Genomic DNA, 21,107 nt, shown 5'->3' with positions numbered 1-21,107 from the left:
GCACCAAGTTTACTCAAGCCCTTCGAAGTTTTAAACACCTCAAGCAGATCACCTCACAGGTGCCTAGTCTCCAGATGCTGCAATTTGCAGAACTGAAGCATTTTTTGATAAGAGCACCCCTTGGTTCCCCTCACCAATATTGTTGCTCTTCTCTATACCCGTTCCAAAAGTTCTATTCTTCGACCTTCCTAAAATGACACTCCCAGACCTGTATGTAGTACTCAAGATATGGCCTGACCATTGCCTTTTACAATGGAATAATCACCTCCTTATTCTGCCTGCAAAATTCCTGTATACCATTGGCAAAATCCCATGAGCTGTCTGTCGTAGTAACCTGGCTGTATGAACTTCACTGCACAATTTCACCCAGGTCCTTTTCATTTTACACTATATTCCCAAGTGTGGTACCATATGGTTGATATGTTATTCTGGGATTACTGCTACCCAAATGCAGTTTAATATTGATAAATGGAATTCAGAACCAGAAATTGAAGTAGAATTAAGTGATACATAAAAAGATGTAGAGAATATTATTGCTTAAAAAAAGTAATAATGAATTCAATTTTTAAGCAATTTTTTTTTACAAATTTCTAACAAATTTTTTAAATTATAGTTCAATTTTTGACAATAATTTTACTCTTTATTGGGCAATCACATCAAATAAGAAGAAATTAATATAATTTAAAAGTAGGCAGAGCCCAGCCCCTCCTATTGAAAACTGACACTAGGGTGCCAGTTACAAGAGTTAATTTTTAAATTTTATACTCTTTTTGTATAAAATCTCACATTTAGTGTGCGTGCTAATGCAAATTGCTAATGCAAAGCTATCTGAATGTGTGTGCACATGCACACACATTCAGATAGCTTTGCATTAGCAATACCCATGACTTCATATTAAAACAGAGCCTAGCACTACAACAATATATGTGTTCTGCACAAATAATGGGCCAAAGATGTGACCAAGTTCCAAAAAGATGTCACTTGGGGCCTCTCAGACAAGATCCTATGTTCTCATATAGCACCATATGGCTTAGAGTGGGCCAACCACAGAAGGCCATCAATGAGAATGACATGGTTGGTGTTTTTCTGCCCTCATGTGCACCCTCTCATTGTTGAATGAGGAGGATCCAATGTGCTGTCCACTGCAAAAGTGTCATTCCACAGTGGAGCAACTGATGATACAAATGGAGGATGGCATAATCCATTTCAACATAGACATACATGTAGCAAGGTGGGTCATTGGCTTGATAGACCAAATAATAGCACAATTGGGCTATCATTAACAATGACCTACACAAGTGCCCCAGCTGTCAGCCTGTTACAAGTAAATGTGCCTACAGTGGGTGCAGGAACACTAGGTGACTGGAAATGGGTACATGCTGACAGTGACAGCATAATGGCCTGGGTATGTGCGGATGGGAGATTCTGGACTCACTGGTACCTATTAATCAGTGCATCTCTGGAGACTTGTGTTGGTATATTGCTTTTGATCATGCACACCATTTATGATGAACATCTTTCCATTTCACCATTACCTTTCAACAAAGCAATGTTCCATGTTACAGAGAAATGGGGCTCAACTAGTTTTACAGCATTCCGGCAAGTTCTGCATCCTCCCATAGCCAAAATTTCCTGTCCAATCTCGCCTAATTGAATGAGCTTGTGGAATGAGCCATTTGATGCCTGGATCAAGTGTCATTGAACATCCAGCCATTGTAAGATGCAGCATGACCAAACATGGTTAGCAATACCTGTGGGCATTCTCCAGGACTTCACAAGTCTATGGCATACATCCATGGACTCCACATATCCAGACTGTGGTGCACTAACCAGATGTTACGTAAGTGTTCACAATTCAAAGATATCTCAGTGTATATGGCATTATTTTGAGTTGAAAATATCATCTATCTACCCCTAGTGTCCCTCCTCTATATTTTTATTGAATAAAGCAGCACCTTTTGCTGACTGGTTTACAAGTTCAATGAATGAAATTACATTATTCTAATTTTACCATCATCAGAGATTTACGGTGTTTCTCATTAACTCCTTTTAAATAAGTAATCTTAATAGCACATTGATATTACAATGCACAGTGCACTGTAATATTAATGTGCAAACATTACAGATTAAAAATCTAATTACAATGTAAAAAACACTTCTGATGGGAATGGAATCCGAATCTAAATTCCATGTGCAAAACTGATAGGTGATATCAAAAAAAAAAACAAAAAAAAAAAAAAAAAAAACAGGAGGCTAATGTTGTGCTACAACAGTTTCTAAAGAGTTTTGTTAAATCTCTTCAGTTTTTAAATGTAATCTTTTAAAATCCCTGTAATGTTATCATCCTTGATAAATTCAGTAGAAGTTTCTTAAACTAATGTGTTTTATCAAGTTGAGGTATAGTCTGGATCATTGACTATGGCAAAGGTGGATGGTTAGGAGATGTAAATACAACTTTTATTCCACTCATTATATATAACACAGAGAATTGTGAAAAACTTCACATAACATGGTATTTTTGAGCTGTTGGATTTGGATGTAATTTTTGAACTTTTCCATTCTTTTTTGTGAAACCCTGCTGTTGACTCGCTTTATTTTTAAAAAAATTATTGGGAAATTCCAGTATTTTATTTTGTTGGGAAATCCCCATGTTAGGTTCTGTGCTATTGAACTTATGTTTGTTTGAGGCCATAAAAAATTGTGCCTTCAAAGTTCATGATTTTTAAGTTTTGGTCTTCAAATTGAAATTATTCTATTCTAAGGTTATTTTGGTTTTTATTTGATTGTTTATAAATTTTTCCAGGTATGTATTACTAAACCTTGTTTTTAAGAAGTGCATTGGAATAATTTCTTTGTTGTGAATTAAATTCCAGCACTAAATTATGCCTAAGGAAAGTATAAAAGCACTGCTCAAAAGAAATTATTTTGCTAGAATCAAAGATACAAATTTTGGATCATCTTAAAAAAGGGAAAAAGGCATCACACATTGCAAGTCCAGACCATAAAAGAAAAATGAACAGAAAATTAGCACTGCTGTTGCTGCAGGATCTTTCATTTCTACAAATATGACAGCTCGTCGCCAAGCACCAATAATTGAGAAAATGGAAAAAGCACTCAGCATTTGGATTGACAATAGCAGTGAAAAACAGATCCCATTAGATGGCAATGTACAAAGTAATAAACAAAAGGCACTAAAAATTTATAACCATTTAAAAGAAAATGGAGAATCTGTTAACCTGGAGTTTGTTGCCAGCAAGGTTGGTTTACACAACTTAAAAACTGCTTCTCATTAGATAACATAAGAATTCAAGGGGGACTGCATCGGCTGATAATGGAGCTGCCGAGAAGTATGCAAAGTAATTTAAAAAATATATTGAAAGAGCACAGATACACACCACATCAAGTTTTCAATGCCGATGAGACAGGTCTTTGGTTGAAAAAAAAAAAAAAAAAATGCCCAACAGAACAGTTATTCTGCAACAGAGAAAACATTCTCTTTTGATTGCACTTAGATGAAGAGGAAGAAAATTAAATGAACATACATTATCTGACACATAAATATCACAGTTTGTAAGACGTTTGTTCAGTTATTACTATTTTTAATAAAAATTAAAAGTTTTCGATAGTGGTGTACTTTTATTAGCTTTTGTAACATAACCACCCTTTTTGTACTGGTTCCTAGTTCCTGTATAACATGGTTTCGCACTACATGAGATTTTATAGGAATCTAACTACCGTGTTATACAAGGGTTACCTGTATCATCATCAGCCATTTTCAATCCACTGCAGGATGAAGGCCTCTCTAGCAACTTTCCAGTTCCTTCAGTTTTGAGCACTGGCCATCCATTTACTACCCACAAACTCATGAATTTCATCTATCCATCTCCGCCTTTGTCTTCCAGGTTTTTTTCAAGCTTCTCTTGGGTACCATTCTGTTATTTTCTTAGTCCATCTGTCATCATGTCTTCGAGCTATGTGTCCTGCCCAAGACCATTTTAGTTCTTTAGTTTTGATAAGAATGTCCTTTACTTGAGTTTGCTGCCTAATCCATGTGTTTCTCTTCTTATCTAACAGTCTGATTCCCAATATAATTCGTTCCATTCTTCGCTGTGTAGTTCTTAGCTTCTCTTCCATTCTTTTGGTGAGTGCCCAAGTTTCACTTCCATAAGTCATGGTGGGTTCATTATTTTACGTTTCAGAAAAAATGGGATATTGCTCTTCAGTATGTGACTATATTTCCTGAATGCTATCCATCCAAAATTTATTCTTCTCTTGACTTCCAGCCATTTATCATTATTACAGCTAATAACTTGTCCCAGATAAGTATATGACTCCACCTTTTCAATTACTGCTCCTCCAATCATTATTTCCCTTTCTGTGGCATACTTGTTCATCATTACTTTTGTTTTAGCCATATTCATCTTTAGTCCAAAATGCTTACTAACTGTGTATAACTGATTAAGATTTTCCTCTAATTCTTTGGGATCGTGGCTTATGACCACAATGTCATCTGCCAATCATAAATGGTTTAGGTACTCTCCATTCACATTGACTCCTTTCTGCGACCAGTCTCATCTTCTGAAAGCTTCCTCAAGGGCAGCAGTAAACAGCTTCGGAGATATTGTGTCTCCTTGTCGAACTCCTTTCTCGATTTTAAATTTCCTACTGTCTTTGTCTAGTCTAATAAAGGAGGTAGCACTCTCATATATTTTCTTCAAAATCATAATATGTGGGGTATCTATGCCTTGTCTTTCCAGTTCCCGAAACATTGCCTTATGCTGTATGGAGTCAAATGCCTTTTCATAACCCACAAATGCCAGGCATAATGGTGTTTTATATTCATTTGCTTTCTCCATTAGCTGTGATATTACGTGAAGGTGATCCATAGTTGAGAATCCTGTCCTAAAGCCAGCTTGCTCTTTCGGTTGATTCTCATCAAGTATTCTTTCTAATCTTTAGTAATGACCCTTGTGAACAACTTGTAGATGTGGGATAATAAGCTAATTGGTCTATAATTTCCAATTTCTGATTTATCTCCTTTCTTATGCAGCAAAACTATGATTGCATTATTCCACTGCTTAGGCGTCACACCTTTTCTAATGCACTTTGTGAAGAGCCTTGCCAGTTTTTGTGTTATGTCTCTTCCTCCCAATTTTAACAACTCTACAGTAACTTCATCTTCCCCTGGGGCTTTCTGATTCTTCATTTTCTTCAATGCATGTTCTACCCCATCAGGAAGAATATCAGGTATGTCGTATGTGTTGCTAATTTGCAATCCATCTTTCCCACATCATTCCCTCGCTCCTTGTATAATTCTCTATAGAAGTCTTCTGCTATTTGAATTATGCCTTCTCTGCTGCTTATAAGTACACCATCGCTATTCTTCAGTTTCAGTATCATTTGTCTTTCTGTATTACTGCTTGTGGCTGCTGATTTAAATCCTTTGTTTTCCCTTAATGCCTGTTCTACTTTTCTTGTGTGAAATCTTCTTATGTCCTCTCTGAGTCTCTTTCTAATGGTTTTGCATAACTCAGTATACTCAATTTTTTCCTTGTCAGTGTTTATCTTGCTCTTCATTTTTTGCCTTCGGTTCATCATAATAAGTGTTTCTTGACTAATTTTTCTTCTTTGGATTTCTTTTTCCCTATAGGTTTCTTGGGCTTTATCACTTTCAGAAAGTTGTAATATTCCTCGTCGATATCTTGGTCCTGAGCAGTCTGCAGAAGCTCAAACTTGTTCTTAAGTTCCAGTACATACTGCTTTTTCTCCTCTTCTGTTATCTCAAAGACCTTTGTATTATTTACTCCAGTCAGTTTTTTCCTTTCCTTTCCTACATCTATATCAAGTGTACATCTTACCATTCTGTGATCACTTCCAACATTTACCTTATTCAGGACGGTAACAACATTCACAATATATCTTCTGTTAGTGAGGATGAAGTCGATTTCATACTGTTAGACCCTTCCATGTCCACTTTCTGTTCACCCTTTTCTTGAAAAAAAAGTGTTCATTACTGACAATCCTTGAGATTCTGCAAATTCCACAAGTCTTTCGCCTCTTTCATTTCTTTCACCAATTCCAAAATTTCCTATAGTTCCCCTTTCTGCACTGTTTTGTCTTTTTCCAACCTTAGCATTGAAGTCACCCATAATAATAGTATAGTGGGTTTTCTGTTCATCTAGAAGACTCTCAATTTCGGTGTACATTTCTTCATCATCACGGCTCGATGTTGGTTACCTGTATACTTGGAATTAAAGAAATAAAACTTCCGTTTATTTCACATGAAATTTACATATAATTGTTTTAATCAGGTGTAAATATATTTAAATACCTGTTATATGTAGCACAATGGGCAATTCTCATGAAATGGGACAGTCTGTCCTCGTATAGCACGATAGTTGTGTTCCTAGAAACCCTCGTGCAATGCAAAATCGTACAATATAAACAACAGGCCCTATGGGAAAAGTGGGGTTAGGTGCCGACCACCCAAGATTGAACACACATTTGGAACCAAAACATTACCAAACACAATAAATAATCAGGTAATTTTAATCGTTATAAAATACTTACGTATTTTATAACGATACGTAACGTTATAAAATATATAACGTTTTATATGTTTTATAACGTTATAAAATACGTAAGTATTTTATAACGATTAAAATACGTAATAAAAAATAATATTATAAATAATAAAAAATATTTATTTTTTATTATTTATTTAAATAATAAAAATTTATTAATAAAATAATAAACAATTTATTATATTAAATAAAATAGTCGTAATAAAATACGTATTTTATAATATGTAAGTATAAATTATAATACGTAAGTCATAATAAAATGACTACGTATTTTATTATGACTATTACGTAATAAAATATTGCTAATGCTTTTGCTTCTATCCTAAGCAAACTTGTTTTTTGTTTGATTTTCTATCCAAACAGATGACAGCTATTCCATCTCTTCCAATTCTTTGTGTCTTAATCTAATGGATTTTAATTACACTTTGTGTTGTTCCCGCTATGAAAGTTGTTTTTATTTTCTCCGCATTCTTTGTAATTCTCGGCGTTGCCTCGTTTAGGTCTGTAGCACGTGCAATATCACATGGTCTTTCATTTTGCTCAAAGCGTTTCACAATTTCACATTTTTCTCTATCGACAGAGGCGTACTGGCCATAAACCGTAGTATGAGGCCACTATAAATTTTCCTGGGTAAGAATTTTTGACCCAGTCAGCCTCTGTTTATCGATATTGCTTTTTTTTTTTCCCTCTCTGAATCTGCAGTGTCTTCGCCAGGACGCTTCCTTTTCACACCTTTTAAGTATTTTACTAATTTTTAGGGAATAAAGCACAATTACAAAACGAGGAGGCACGCTTGATACCCATAAACAAAGCTGCGCGCATGTAGCAACTGAATAAACAACACGGTAAAGGTAGAGATACACTATTAACACCTCACATATTACTAAAGCACATTTCTGGGGGTTACTACCATAAAACAATTTCCAGTTGCGTTTCTGCTAGTGGAATCTGTTATAAACTGGTAGTAAACTCCATCTAATTGCATTTGCGATTATATCGATAGCTGGAATTGTGTTGGTTTCGATGTTATTATGGTGAAATGTGTTTCCCCTTCACTGATATAAAAAACATAAATACATTTTCAGAATCCTCTCTTCATTCCTATCGTGTTGCATTCTGTTGGGGTGATTGCCATTTATTGTAAACACAAAGGCGAATCGTGCATAAGCAAATTCGGTTCGTGTTATATAAGATATCGTTCCCCTATTTATAAATCGTGTATGATCGAATTCGTGTAATGTAAACACGTGTTATACGAGGACCGACTGTATTAACTGGATGCATAAACACAACTGATAAAACATTGTAAGTGACAACCAAAGCAATTTAACATTTCTCACAGCACTGGCTTTCACCAATCACATAAAATATGGCTGTTAATTAATTCCGCTACTTAATTCCACTGTGCACAAAGTGGTGAGAAAATATCTTCGTTATTTCTCTAAATAATTCAAACATTATTGGATATTTCATAACACAGAGGTCTGAAGGTTCAGGATCATAATACAGTAAAATCTCATTAATTCAAAGTTGAAAGGGGGATCATATGTTCATTTTGATTTAAATGGGTTTGAAGAGCAAAAATACAATTACCTGCTTCTACAAGGGCATCACAAGGCATGGTATCACCAGAATATACAATTTTCCAACTGGAGGATGATAAAGTCATTCCAAATGCACCTTTGCAATGATTCACAGGAACTGTATTCAACTATATATATTAAAAAAAAAATTATCCCTTTTTAAGATAATTTACAAAAACACTTCATATACTCTAATCATAGCAAAAAAAGATTTTCAAATATAAATGTCTGCTCTTGAAAGGGTAGTGACATATACAAAAAGTACAAGGTTTTTTTTTTTTTTTAAGGCAACTATTTTTATGATTTCTATTATGTAGCCATGAAGCACGGTTCCTCATTTCCACAGAAATTCATCCATTTTCATTTTTGTTCTGTACGTGATCTTTCTGCTCTAAGAAAGCTAAAAACTGGTTACTCTTTTGCTTATCTCACCATGCAAGTTGCTCATCTTTGGACCCTTTCAAGAAGCTCAGCGTCTTTTTTCAAATGAGGGCTCTATATTTGAATGCAGTATTCCAGATGTGGTCTTATGATTGCCTTGTGCTGTGAGACTATGACCTCCCAATCTCTACAGAATAATGTTCAATAAATCATTGATAGGATGCCATGGGCTTTCCTGGCTGCCCAATTATGCTGCTCAGAAAACTTCATGTATGCCTGTATTATAACTCCCAGATCCTTTCCTTCCTCTATGTTTTTAATTCAACTTCACCAAGTGTATAGTTTATTTTGGAGTTGCCATTCAACAAGTGTAAGACCTTACATTTAGCTGCATGAAAACATAGTTGCCACTTCTCTGATCATCTTTGCACATTCTGTTCAAGTCATCCTGAAGGAACATTGCTCAGCACTTATCATTAGAAACTCTACCAATCTTTACATTGTCTGAAAAATTTTACGTTATGCCTTCTATTCCTTTGTCAATGTCATTTATGAAAATGAGAAACAATAGCGGTACAAGGACTGATCCTTGGTGGAACCCCTTCCAAACGTCACACCAATCTGAAGAATATCTATTAATCACAACCCTCTGCCTTCTAGCCCGCAGACACCCTGCAATTTATCTTAAGACTCTTTCCAGCATGTTCTATCTAATACAGCAACTCCTCATGAGAAACTGAGTCAAATGCCTTTCAAATAACCTATGTTGAAACTGTTTCCTACATCCAAAAGATTTAAATTGAGTAACTGTCAGACAGCTTACTAGATTAGTTAAACAAAACCACGCTGTGTGTTTTTCAGAATGCCATTTCTATCTAAATGTCCCTGGGATTGCACTCTTATTCAATGTCTCCAACATCTTCCCTACCACCAAAGTCAGACTAATTGGTCTGTACCTACCTACCAACTTTGCCTTTATATATTGGCACATCTCCAATCAAAAATCACTTGCACAGCCATTCCTCAACACTGAAGGGTCTTTCATCAGTAAAAACTGATGAGGGGTACTTAATCAATTCATCAGCAACATTAGCTGAGTTACCTAAGACCTTCCCACATCCAGTACACAAGGATCAATCTGATTAATTTTCTTCTGCTTTGTATTCACACCCATGAAAAACATCTTCAGATGCATTCAGCAAACTCTTCCTGCACACATCTTGCTCAGTGTATTATTTTGCTAGAAGATACCACCATCATTGCCTGATGGTGATAGCATCTCCTGGGAACATCGATACACTGAGAATGATGGTGTGATAGGTCTCTGTCATCAAATGTCTTTGTGCACAGAGGACCTATATCTCAGCAAAACACTTCTCAGACCAGAATACCACTGCTACCAGCATACATTACCTGCACCATGTATATGAGGTCTATTATCACCTCTTGCTCGCTGCTGCTGCCATCACACACTAATCCTTCTTTTGACATGATAGAAAAATAAATGTAATTTCTCCAACCTGCCAACTTCTTCTAGTCATCTTTTGTTCAGCTGGGATTTTTATACTGTCAGGTGATATGCAGAGTAGCCAATTGGTATCTGTTGCTCTGATACTTCCATTCAATGGTTAAATTGTACGTTTAAATAAATACATATAACGACTTAGATTACAAACGTAATATAATTAATAATATAACATAATTAATTAATAAATTAATAGAATCATGACTCAGACCAGAGCAGCAAAGCAAAAGGCTCAAGCTAATGGAAGTGCTGTGGCTCAGAGCAGAACTGAGGGGGGCAGTTGTCCTCTGACTCACAGCCTTATAAAATGCACTGTTTGCTTGATGTTTGCAGAGCAATCGGGTACGGGACATGATACTGCCAAGGGGGATGTCTCTGTGTGTGCACGATGCAAGGAGAGTATCGATATCAGGCAACAACTCGGCGTTCTTGTGGGCCTATATGAGAGCTTGAAGGACAGGGTGGATGCCCTCGAAGAAACTAAACTGAGGGGCCCATCAAGCTCTCAGCTGCCCACATCAACGCCAGAGCTTGCACTTGGGCATCGCGTGACACAGAGACAACCCCTAAGGCAGAATGCGCTGGTCCCGAAGGAACTAGTAGTTGTTGGTGACTATTGTCAGGGAAACGGGGAACATGCTTTGTAAAAAAGATAGGTGGAACAGGACCAGGGTATGTCTGCCAGGGGCAAAGGTTGATGACGTTGTAGAGCGAATATCATCTTTTAAGGGCACAAAAGGTGATATAGTTGTACACGTTGGCACTAATAATATTAAGAGTAGGAGACCGGCAGAATTACTTAACAAGTACAGGTCACTGTTGAACAAAAGCCGAGAATTAGGGTTGAATTTGAAAGTGTCTGCAATTCTGCCCAGACACGATAGGAGGGAGTATATGATGAGAGCCTTGTCGATCAATTCGGCCCTGGAAAGATTGTGCAAGGCTCAAGGGGTAGAATTTTTTTCAGCCTGGACTGTACTTGTTAACAGGAGAGATTGCTTCTACAGGGATGGGATACACTTAAATAGAAAGGGTGCAAGAATATTTGCTGATGCTATCGAGGCAGTGTTAGGTGGGTCGGAAAACTGCTAGCTTGGGGGGAGACAAAGGCCAATAGATTGACAGTAGCCACTGGCAGAGGTGAAAGAGATTCTTGCACTGCTTCTATTAGAATGAGCAGAAGCCTGAAAAACAAGATGCATGGTATTTCAGAGACTGCTGGGAGCCATTGTGGTACAAGTAAACACATGGGTTGTGTTAGGGTAGCTAAGAATAGAAACAGGTGCAGGTATACTTGCGTGTACACCAATGCTAGGAGTTTAGTAAATAAATTTGATGAATTTGAGGTATTGCTCAAAACATCGAAGGCAGATATTGTTGGGATATCAGAGATGTGGTGTCACACAGATATAAGGGATGCAGAACTGCAATTTGGGGAGTACAACGTCTACAGAAAGGATAGACAGGATAGGAAGGGAGGAGGGGTTATGCTATTAGTTAAGAAACACATAAAAACCAAGGAAGTGAAGCCAGTCGACATCGCTGGACAGTGCATTGTGGAGTCAGTTTGGTGTGACATAAACATTGGGAGATCAAAATTGAGAGTAGGAGTGTGCTATAGGCCAAATGACTCTGATGAGTATAATAAGGAACTGTACAGGGAAATAGAGTGGGCCAGTAAATCAGAGTGTCTTATAATGGGAGATTTTAATTTCCCAGATATTGACTGGAATTTGGGGGCTGGTTACTCACACACTAGCAGGACTTTTGTGGATTTATTGGATGATTGTTTTCTACATCAGCATGTTCGGGAGGCAACTAGAGGGAGTAATACTCTTGATTTGATTATCAGCAGTGATTCTTCATGCATTAAGAATCTGCAGATAAATGAACCACTAGGTGGCAGTGATCACAGTGTGCTGAAGTGGGATTTACTCAAAGAGGTAACTACCATTAGGGGTAAAGGGAAGGGTTATTGCTTCTGTAAAGGCGACTACGATGGACTGAGACAGTATTTAAATTCTATACAGTGGGACCAACTGATGATGTTACCAACAGCAAATTCAAAATGGGAAGCATTCAAAGAACTTATCTTGGAAGCTACTAGGCTTTACATACCAACTAAGAAATATTGTTCAAGGTTTAGGCCAAAATGGATGTCAGATGAACTAATAAGGCATATGGCAGAGAAGAAAAATGCATGGGATACATACAAATTAACACATGACACAGAAGCCTATGATAGATACAAGTTGATATGCAACCAAGTTACAAAGGAGGTTAGGCAGGCGAAGGCAGATTACGAGAAATCCTTGGCAAGGGATGCAAAGAAAAACAGCAAAGAGTTCTTTACTTATGTAAACTCTAGAAGGAAGGGGATGAATCAGATTGGTCCACTTGATATTGATGGGTCAACTGTTGATGATCCTGCTCAGGTAGCTAACAAACTAAATGAATATTTTGCATCGACATTCACACATGAGGGGTTATTCAGCGAGGGGAATGCCAGAGGTGTATTCAACTCTAGCAGTAAGCTACAGAATCTTGAAATAACTGGGAGTAAAGTGGAGGAGAAACTGTTGAAGATAAACACAAGAAAGGCACCCGGGGTGGATGGGATCTATCCAGTTATATTAAAGGAGGCAGCAAAGGAAGTAAGCAAACCCTTAGCCATAATTATGAGAGCTTCCTTGGACTCAGGGGAGGTACCCATAGACTGGAAATGTGCAAATGTGACCCCAATTCACAAAGGAGGATCAAAGGCTGACACAAGTAATTATAGACCTGTGAGCTTAACTTCTGTTCCAGGAAAATTAATGGAGGCACTGGTTAAAGAAGCACTGCAGGATCATTTAGACAAGACTTCAGTTATAGCTCAGACACAGCATGGTTTTGTTAAGGGGAGGTCTTGCCTGACCAACTTGATTGGATACTATGATGCAGTCACAAAAGAACTGGATGCAGGGAATAACTTTGATATTATATACTGTACTTGGATCTTAGAAAGGCTTTTGATACTGTTGCACATGGAAGACTGCTACACAAATTGGAGCAGTGTGACATTGGAGGCAAATTGCTGCTATGGATAAAGGGGTGGTTGAGGGGGAGAAGACAGAGAGTGGTAATCAATGGACACTGCTCATCGTGGACTGATGTTATTAGTGGAGTCCCTCAGGGCTCACTGTTGGGTCCATTATTGTTTTCTGTATTTATAAATGATATTGATGATGGTATATCGGGCTTAATGTCCAAGTTTGCAGACGATACAAAGGTTGGCAGGGTTGTCAAGGACACTACTGACACTATGCTGCTGCAACAGGATCTGGAAAGGTTGAGCAGATGGGCTGAGAGGTGGCAAATGAAGTTTAACATTGACAAATGTAAAGTACTACACATGGGAAACAGCAACCCCAGAGCAACGTATCAACTCTGTGGTACTACACTGACAGTGGTAGAGAATGAAAGGGACTTGGGGGTGGTTGTGCAGGCAGATATGAAGTTCTCTGAGCAGTGCAGACGGGCTGCAAGAGTAACTCATGGAGTATTGTCAATGATATACAGGAATTTTTCCAGCAGGGATAAGGAGGTGATTATTCCATTGTATAAGGCGATGGTCAGGCCACACCTAGAGTACTGTATACAGGTCTGGAGGCCTCATTTCAAGAAGGATGTAGAGCTGCTGGAACGAGTACAGAGAAGGGCAACAAGATTAGTGAATGGAACAAAGGGGTGCTCTTACGAAGAAAGGCTTAAGTTTTGCAAATTACAGTGTCTGGAGACTAGGCACCAGCGAGGTGATCTGACAGAGGTGTATAAAGCCTTGAATGGTTTAAGCATGCTCAATGCTGATGGGATTCTTCCTCTAGCTCAGAAAAATCACCTGAGAGGGCATAAATTCAAATTGAGGAAAGACAGATGTAGGATAGACGTGCGGAAATTTGCCTTTAGCCAGCGGGTGGTTGGTTGGTGGAACAGACTTCCATCCCTTGTGGTGGAGGTTGATAGCCTAAATAAGTTTAAGGCTCAGCTGGACAGGTATTTTGAACGAACAGGGGGGTGAAGTGGAAGTGGTTTTTTTTTTTTTTTTTTGGCTGATGCTGCATAAGCTTGCTTTCTTGCATCAAATGCCTCTACTAATGCTAATGCTAATGGAGAATGTGTTAAACTGTCCAGCTATAAAGTACTTTGTACTGTCCCACATTGTGCACTGAAGTCAGTTGAGCCATTGTAGCTGTCCTGTTCATCTGCACAAACTGGTGCAATCATCTTTTGTCTCCTACATCCACTGTCAGTTTTGCACTACAGGTTTCATGCAAGCTGGTTGTTTTGTTCTTTTGTTTGCCACTCTTGGTATACTTGCAAAAAAGGTAAGTTGGGAACAGCTCACCAGACATTTTACCTCAGAAATGGTCATTCCTTGTGGCAACAAGTACGACTTGTAAGTTCATAATCTCTCAGCATATTTCTCTCATAAATAGTATATGACATTTTACTTACATCACAATGATTTAACTGCATACACTGCTGAACTTTTATTTTTGTGGTGCAGTTGCTCTGATCAGTGTAGGTGGTCCTATTTCAAAGTCTTTTCAGTGTGTGTGTGTGCATGCATGTATGTGCATCTACATGCGTACGTACACCCAGATGGGCAAATAGATGTAATGAAGAAATAAAGCTTTCTATATTACACGAGGCAGGTTTCATCTGCTCTGAACCATTCCAAATACAAAAAGGTCTCAGATTAGCTTATATATTACAAAAATAAGAATACATCCAAGGTCTTTCTTTCCAAAACAGTTTCTAATGAAGTTTTAGAAATTAAACAAAAACATTTTATTTAAATAAAAAAAAACTTAATAGAAATAGTAAGACATATTTGCTATAAAATAAGAATTATAGGAAATGTGCATATATAAAAAAAAAAAAACATTTAAAAACTACTATATAAGCCAATTGGTAAAATCAACTTGGCTTTTTAAGTTTTTTTTTTTTTTTACTAAATACAAAAGGTGCATAATTATCACATGAATAAAAAAAATAAATAAAAATTACACACTATACAGGAACCAAAAAAAAAAAAAAAAAAAAAAACCACTTAAAGATTTCTCTACCACAAGCAAACACCAAGGACATTTATTTTTAAAAAATAAAATGTTTTTATACTTTATCACTTTCATGAGAGATGTTCTACTAAGTTCACACATTCCAAATCCATCTTTGGTACCCCATTAGCAAAAAAAAGTGGTCAACCATCCTATATTATAAACATTAATGACTTTAAATGGAATGTAATCAGCTCAGATTTTTGTAATTTCAGCATTTTCAAAACATTAGTGTACAATTCATCATAATAAAGATATGGAGTACATATTACTATAATAGGTTTATGTATCTGATGAAGGTATATCAGGCTTAATGCCCAAGTTTGCAGATGATACAAAGGTTGGCAGAGTTGTTAAAGACAGTATGCTACTGCAACAGGGTCTAGAAAAGTTAGACAGATGGGCTGAGAAGTGGCAACCGAAGTTTAACATTGACAAATGCAAAGTACTGCATATGGGTAGCAGTAACCCAAGAGAAATGTACCAACTGTGTGATACTACACTCAGGGAGGTGGAGAATGAAAAGACCTGGGGGTAATTGTGCAGTCAGATATGCACAATTACCCCCAGGTAATTGTGCAGTCAGATATGAAGTTCTCTGAGCAGTGCACACAGGAGCAGAGCAGGTCATGGAGTTTTGTCAATGATATATAAGAATTTTGCTAGCAGAGACAAGGAGGTGGTGGTTTGTTATTTGGTTTTTAGGAGCATTAGCAACTAAGGCCATATTGCTCAGGGGATATGCGGTGGTCATTCCCTGACCACCGCATCTTCCGTATTTGGTGGTCACGGGCTCGAACCCCGGTCTAATCAAGAAGCGTGTGCTACGCACTGCTGCTCCTGCCCACCTGGCTGCTGAGGTGCCTTGACATGAAGGTGATTATACCTTTATATAAGGCAATGGTCAGGCCACACCTTGATTACTGCATACAGGTCTGCAGGCTTCATTTTAGGAGGGATGTAGAGTTGCTAGAATGAGTACAGAGAAGGGCAACAAGATTGGTGAGAGGAACAAAGTGGTGCTCTTACCAAGAAAGGCTTAAAATTCTGCAAGTTGCAGAAACTGGAGACTAGGCACTTGCAAGGTGATCTGATTGAGGTGTACAAAGCCTTGAATGGTTTGAGCAGGCACAATGCTGATGGAATACTTCTGCTTGCTCAGATTGAGAACCTCAGGGGGCATGGATTCAAATTGAGGAAAGAGTTGTAGAATAGATGTGCAAGAGTTTGCCTTTAGCCAGCGAGTAGTTGATTGCTGGAATAGACTTCCATCTGTTGTTGTGGAAGTTGATAGCTTAAATAAATTTAAGGCTGAACTAGACAAACATTTGGAGTGACTGGATGGAAGGGTTCTTTTTTTATTATTTTTGGCTGATGCTGTATAAGTTTGCTTTCTTGCATCTTATGCCTCAACTAATGCTAATAGCTTGTCGAATACTATCATTTGAGATCTGGACTTACCTCAGCAATTCCAAGTTTATGATTCATACTTTTGAAATCATCCAAAGGATACTTTCTTTCGTTATAAACCATATATGAATTTGGAATAAACCTGTAATAAAAAATATACATACTATTTTAAAAGACTGTAATCTTTAAAAAGTAACTGCATTTGTGTTAGCATGCAACCTGATAATTCTTTATTAATAAGCTTCTTTATTAAAGAAGCTTATTAATAAAGCTTTCTAATTCTAAGGATTTTTAATACACTATTTTGTTGATGCTGTATAAGCTTGTCACTAATACATAACTGAAAATTATATGAAAATTACTAGTATAAAAAGTAAAAGTTACAACACAACGAGTCAAAGTTCCTTTATCATTATCAGACTTCCCAACATTTACAAATCTTAATTCATAAAACATTTAATACAGATTCACTTTTCAGCCAAAATGTTATTCAGGAACATTTCTTCCTAATTAATACAGTCATCCTCTGATTTACACAGGGGTTACATTCCAGGAAAACACTGCGCAGTCCAAATATGTGCAAAGTGAAACATAGTTTATATTATTATTTTAGCCATATGGTGCAAGGAAGCCTGAGGTTTATGCTGCACCAGCCAAAAAAAAAAAAAAATTCCTGTGTTACCCTGAGAGAGAGAGAGAGAGAGTCAGAAGTAGAAGGGAATCACCAAGAAAGCAAGAAAGAGAAGAATGATGATATCCAGCTCACAACCCTGGGTTCGCCAAGCCCATACTGACCAGATGTGAGTCCCTAGGGTCATATGACATATTGAGGGTTCTGTACCTGTATAAACAAAAAAAAAAAAAAAAAAAAAGTGCAAAAAATATTAAATTGAAAAAAATTGTCTTCATTCAGTAAGGTAAAAATTAGAAACATGTCCATAAAATTAATCTTGCTAATACTTAATACCTCTAGATTTTTAATCTAAACTCATTGCTTCTTTGACACTGTTTTTCTGTGATAAACTTGCAACGGTATCCAGCACTTTTTGAAAAACATTAGTTAAAACTGTTTGCTTAGAAGCACGCTGTTTTTCTCTATAAATTTCTTCACAAGGAACTAAAGCTAATGATAAAGTTCTGCGAAAATTTAAACTCCTCTACAAATTAGGATCCATATCCAGAGCTTCTTGGCTAAACTGATTTGCAAATCTTAAAAACTCAGCTAGTCTCTTTACGGTCAAATTTTTGTGTGAACCTTCTTTGTTTTTATCATTTTTGTTATCTTCTTTACATTGTGAAAAAATATTGTCCATTGATAATTGTTCTCTATGAGATTCAAGGACTTCTGTGATATCTGCTGGTTCCAGTTTTTGAAATCCCTCTCTGCTAATCATTTTGCCAATTCTCACGATCTCAACTACCTCTGGCATTTTGACCATGGCTTCTTTAGTGCAGCTTTGTGGTCCCAGCTTTTCCACACTGCATTCATTGTTGAGTTCTTAATTTCACCCCACACAAATCCAATTAATTTGGTCAATAATCTCAAATTGAAAGACTGCCTATTCCGTCAGTAGCTTCTACCAATTGTAAAAAAGATTTTCTTAGGTAATAAAGTTTAAAGGAAACCATAACACCCTGGTCCATTGGCTGAATTAATGAACTTGTATTTGCTGGAAGAAAGGTAACTTTCACATTTGAGTGCAGATCAGACAAATGTGCTGGATGACAGGGCACATTTTCAAGAATGAACAAGATTGTGAATGCTATGTTCTTCTCAATCTCTTTTTGTTTTAAAGCAAAAGCAATTTAAAAACCATGATTTTAGCTGTCATTCAGGCTTTTTTGCTCGATTTCCACCGAACTGGTAAGGCCCTTTTTTGATATTCTTTTAAAAGCAAGAGGATTTTCTGATGTATAAATTAGAAGCGGTTTACACTTAGAGTCACCCTCTGCATTGCCACATAACAAAAGTGTTAACCTATCTTTTGCAGCTTTGAAAGCAGGGATGGTTTTCTCTTCTTTTGAAATGAATGCTTGGCTTGGCATATACTTCCAAAATAAGCCAGTCTCATCAGCATTAAACACTGGACTTGCTAGATAGACCTCAGTCACAATAACATCCTTTAAAGTTTTCAGATACAAAGAAGCAGCTTACGTATCTGCACTGGCTGCTTTGCCCATTAATTTTAGATTGTGAAGACTGATGTTTTTTAAAATTTTCAAACCAACCCTTACTGGCCTGAAAGACGTCTGCACTGGATGGACTGGCTTCTTCTTCTTGTAAGCAATTAAAAATTTGCAGAGCTTTGGTGCAAATAATATCTGAACTAAGAGGCATTCTCTTTTGATTAAGATCTTCTATCCAGAAAGAAAGTAATTTTTCAGTTTTCTCTACTAATGGATTTCTCACATTTGTAGTGGTTTATACAGCTAATGATGTGGAACAGATAACTAAACTTTTAATTTTCTCAGCATTTTCCCTAATTCGCCAAATGCTAGATTCATTTATGATGATTTCTTGACAAATGTCACAACCTTTTCATCATTTGCTAACTCCTTAACAATTTTTAATTTTTCCTCTAAATTTAAAATTTTTTTTGTTGCAGCATTCTTCATTTTAGGCACTAATTAAACACACACTTTATGTAGACAAGAAATATTAAATCAGCAAAAGCAATGCTTACCGATTAAAACACTTTACGTTGTGTGAACCAGAAAAAGATTCTGTCTGAACAGCTAACATAGGATAACTGATGAAGGGAGGTCCTGAATGAGGAAGTTGTTTCAAAAATAACTGGACAAACACACCACTGTTTATTGCTATGTTTGGTTATAAGAATGTTTTGAAGGCAATTGTGATATTTTTCTAAAGCACATTTCAGGAGGTCGCTACCATAAAACAATAAAAAAAAATTGCACTTTTCAGTTTATTGGGCTTTTCTGTTAGAGCAATCTAATTATAAACGGGTAGTAAACTCGATCTTATTGCAGTTGCAATAATACTGACAGCTGGAATTCTGTGGGATTTTATTATGGTGGAATGTGTTTCTTCTTCAATAAAATCTTCAATCATGTAAAAAACATAAAATAAATTTTCAAAATCTGCTCTTCATTCCTATTTTTGAAGCTTCATAAACAAAAATCGCACAGGTAGCGAAACTCACCACTCACCACACAATCTAAAATTTTGGTAGTAAATACCTGACACAATAGTGAAACCGTGCAATAAAACACCATGCAAATCGAGGGATGACTGTATTAATAACAATTAATGTGTCACACAGGATAATAGGAAAATTACAAATTACATTATGAAATGCAGTAAACCATATTTTAAAGTTACTGGATTCATTTATATGTTCTGAAAGTAGTTTAATTCCTCGTGGCTTTTCTGGGGATCATTTTTTTTTATTTAAAAAAAAAAATTTGCACAGAAAGATATGTGAAAACACCAAAATAATTAATAAATGCTACTTAGCCATGCACTTGAGTTATAAGATAAATTGTTACTTGAATCACATCTTGTAAAACTGATTTTAGTCTTATTAGTGGTGTATTCATTAAAGTTGAATAATCCACTGCAGTATACAGCTGCAACGGATTATCTCCTTGCCAAAGAATATGTTTCAATGCTTAGTGTTCTTGATAAATCATTATTAAAATTTCTCAAATACAAACTGATACCCATCTATCGAAATACATTGTATATCCAAAATATGAGTTGTTTTTTCAACTAATGACCAGGGGTTAAACATTTTAAATAAATAATGGTAACCTCTTTTACTTTCTTCAGGAAATCTGTGCTAAATACATGCCTATGATAAAGGCCTCCACAGTAATTCAAAATTCAACAGTCTAGTAACAGAAATTTCAAATTATAAAAATCATTAATTTGAAATTCATATTAGGAAATATCAGCATTACCTAAAATAAATTTAATACAAAATATACCTAAGTATATTTTGTATCTGGCCACAATCTGGAAATTAAACTCTCTACAAGCAAAAATTCAAAAATTATTGAAATAACACTGTGGTCTACACCTATCTGCATCGCATACAGAACTTCATATATACTTCATGTGAGCGCACACGTATGCACATGTGTTAGGATACATGTTGTGTTCAGGATAGATGTAGAGTGATTTGTTTTCAGTTAATGAGTGGTTGATTATTGGAACAACTTTCCATTTGTTGTTGTGGATGTAATGAATAATTTGAATAAATTCAAGGAAGAACTAGACAAACTATTGGAGAGGATGGAATGTGATGTGGATGTTACCACTACTAATACTAAATCTTTTCTCCTGCTCTAATGTTTATAATTTAACTCCTCCTAGTGTATAAATTATTCTGACAAATGTAAGGTTTGTATTTGTCAAAACATCAAAAACCTGTAACTTACCTGATCATCATTGAAGCCTATCTAAGCCATCTTTTATATTTGCTCTGATTTTATCCATCACCTCTAACAACTTATCTAATTCTTCCTCAAATTTATTCAAACTAATCACTTCCACAAC

At 36.4% G+C, this 21,107-nt stretch overlaps 1 protein-coding gene across 1 annotated transcript in view; it reads right to left on the bottom strand.

The window, feature by feature from the left end:
* The window catches only part of RNaseZ (ribonuclease Z), a 239,384-nt gene that overhangs the window by 51,952 nt on the left and 166,325 nt on the right, over positions 1-21,107 (bottom strand). Inside the window, exons 19-20 of the mRNA XM_090386608.1 lie at positions 16,637-16,727; positions 8,178-8,295 (exon numbers count right to left, since the gene is read on the bottom strand). Of these exons, the coding sequence (XP_090242734.1) occupies positions 8,178-8,295; positions 16,637-16,727 (209 nt within the window). The remainder of the gene's footprint in view (positions 1-8,177; positions 8,296-16,636; positions 16,728-21,107) is intronic.

This window comes from Mastigoproctus giganteus, chromosome 12 (assembly GCF_048544385.1).
Source record: "Mastigoproctus giganteus isolate SK-2022 chromosome 12, ASM4854438v1, whole genome shotgun sequence".
Lineage (NCBI taxonomy): Eukaryota > Metazoa > Arthropoda > Arachnida > Uropygi > Thelyphonidae > Mastigoproctus > Mastigoproctus giganteus.
The sequence above is the reverse complement of the archived record's forward strand: the minus strand, read 5'-3'. Positions and strand labels throughout refer to the sequence as shown.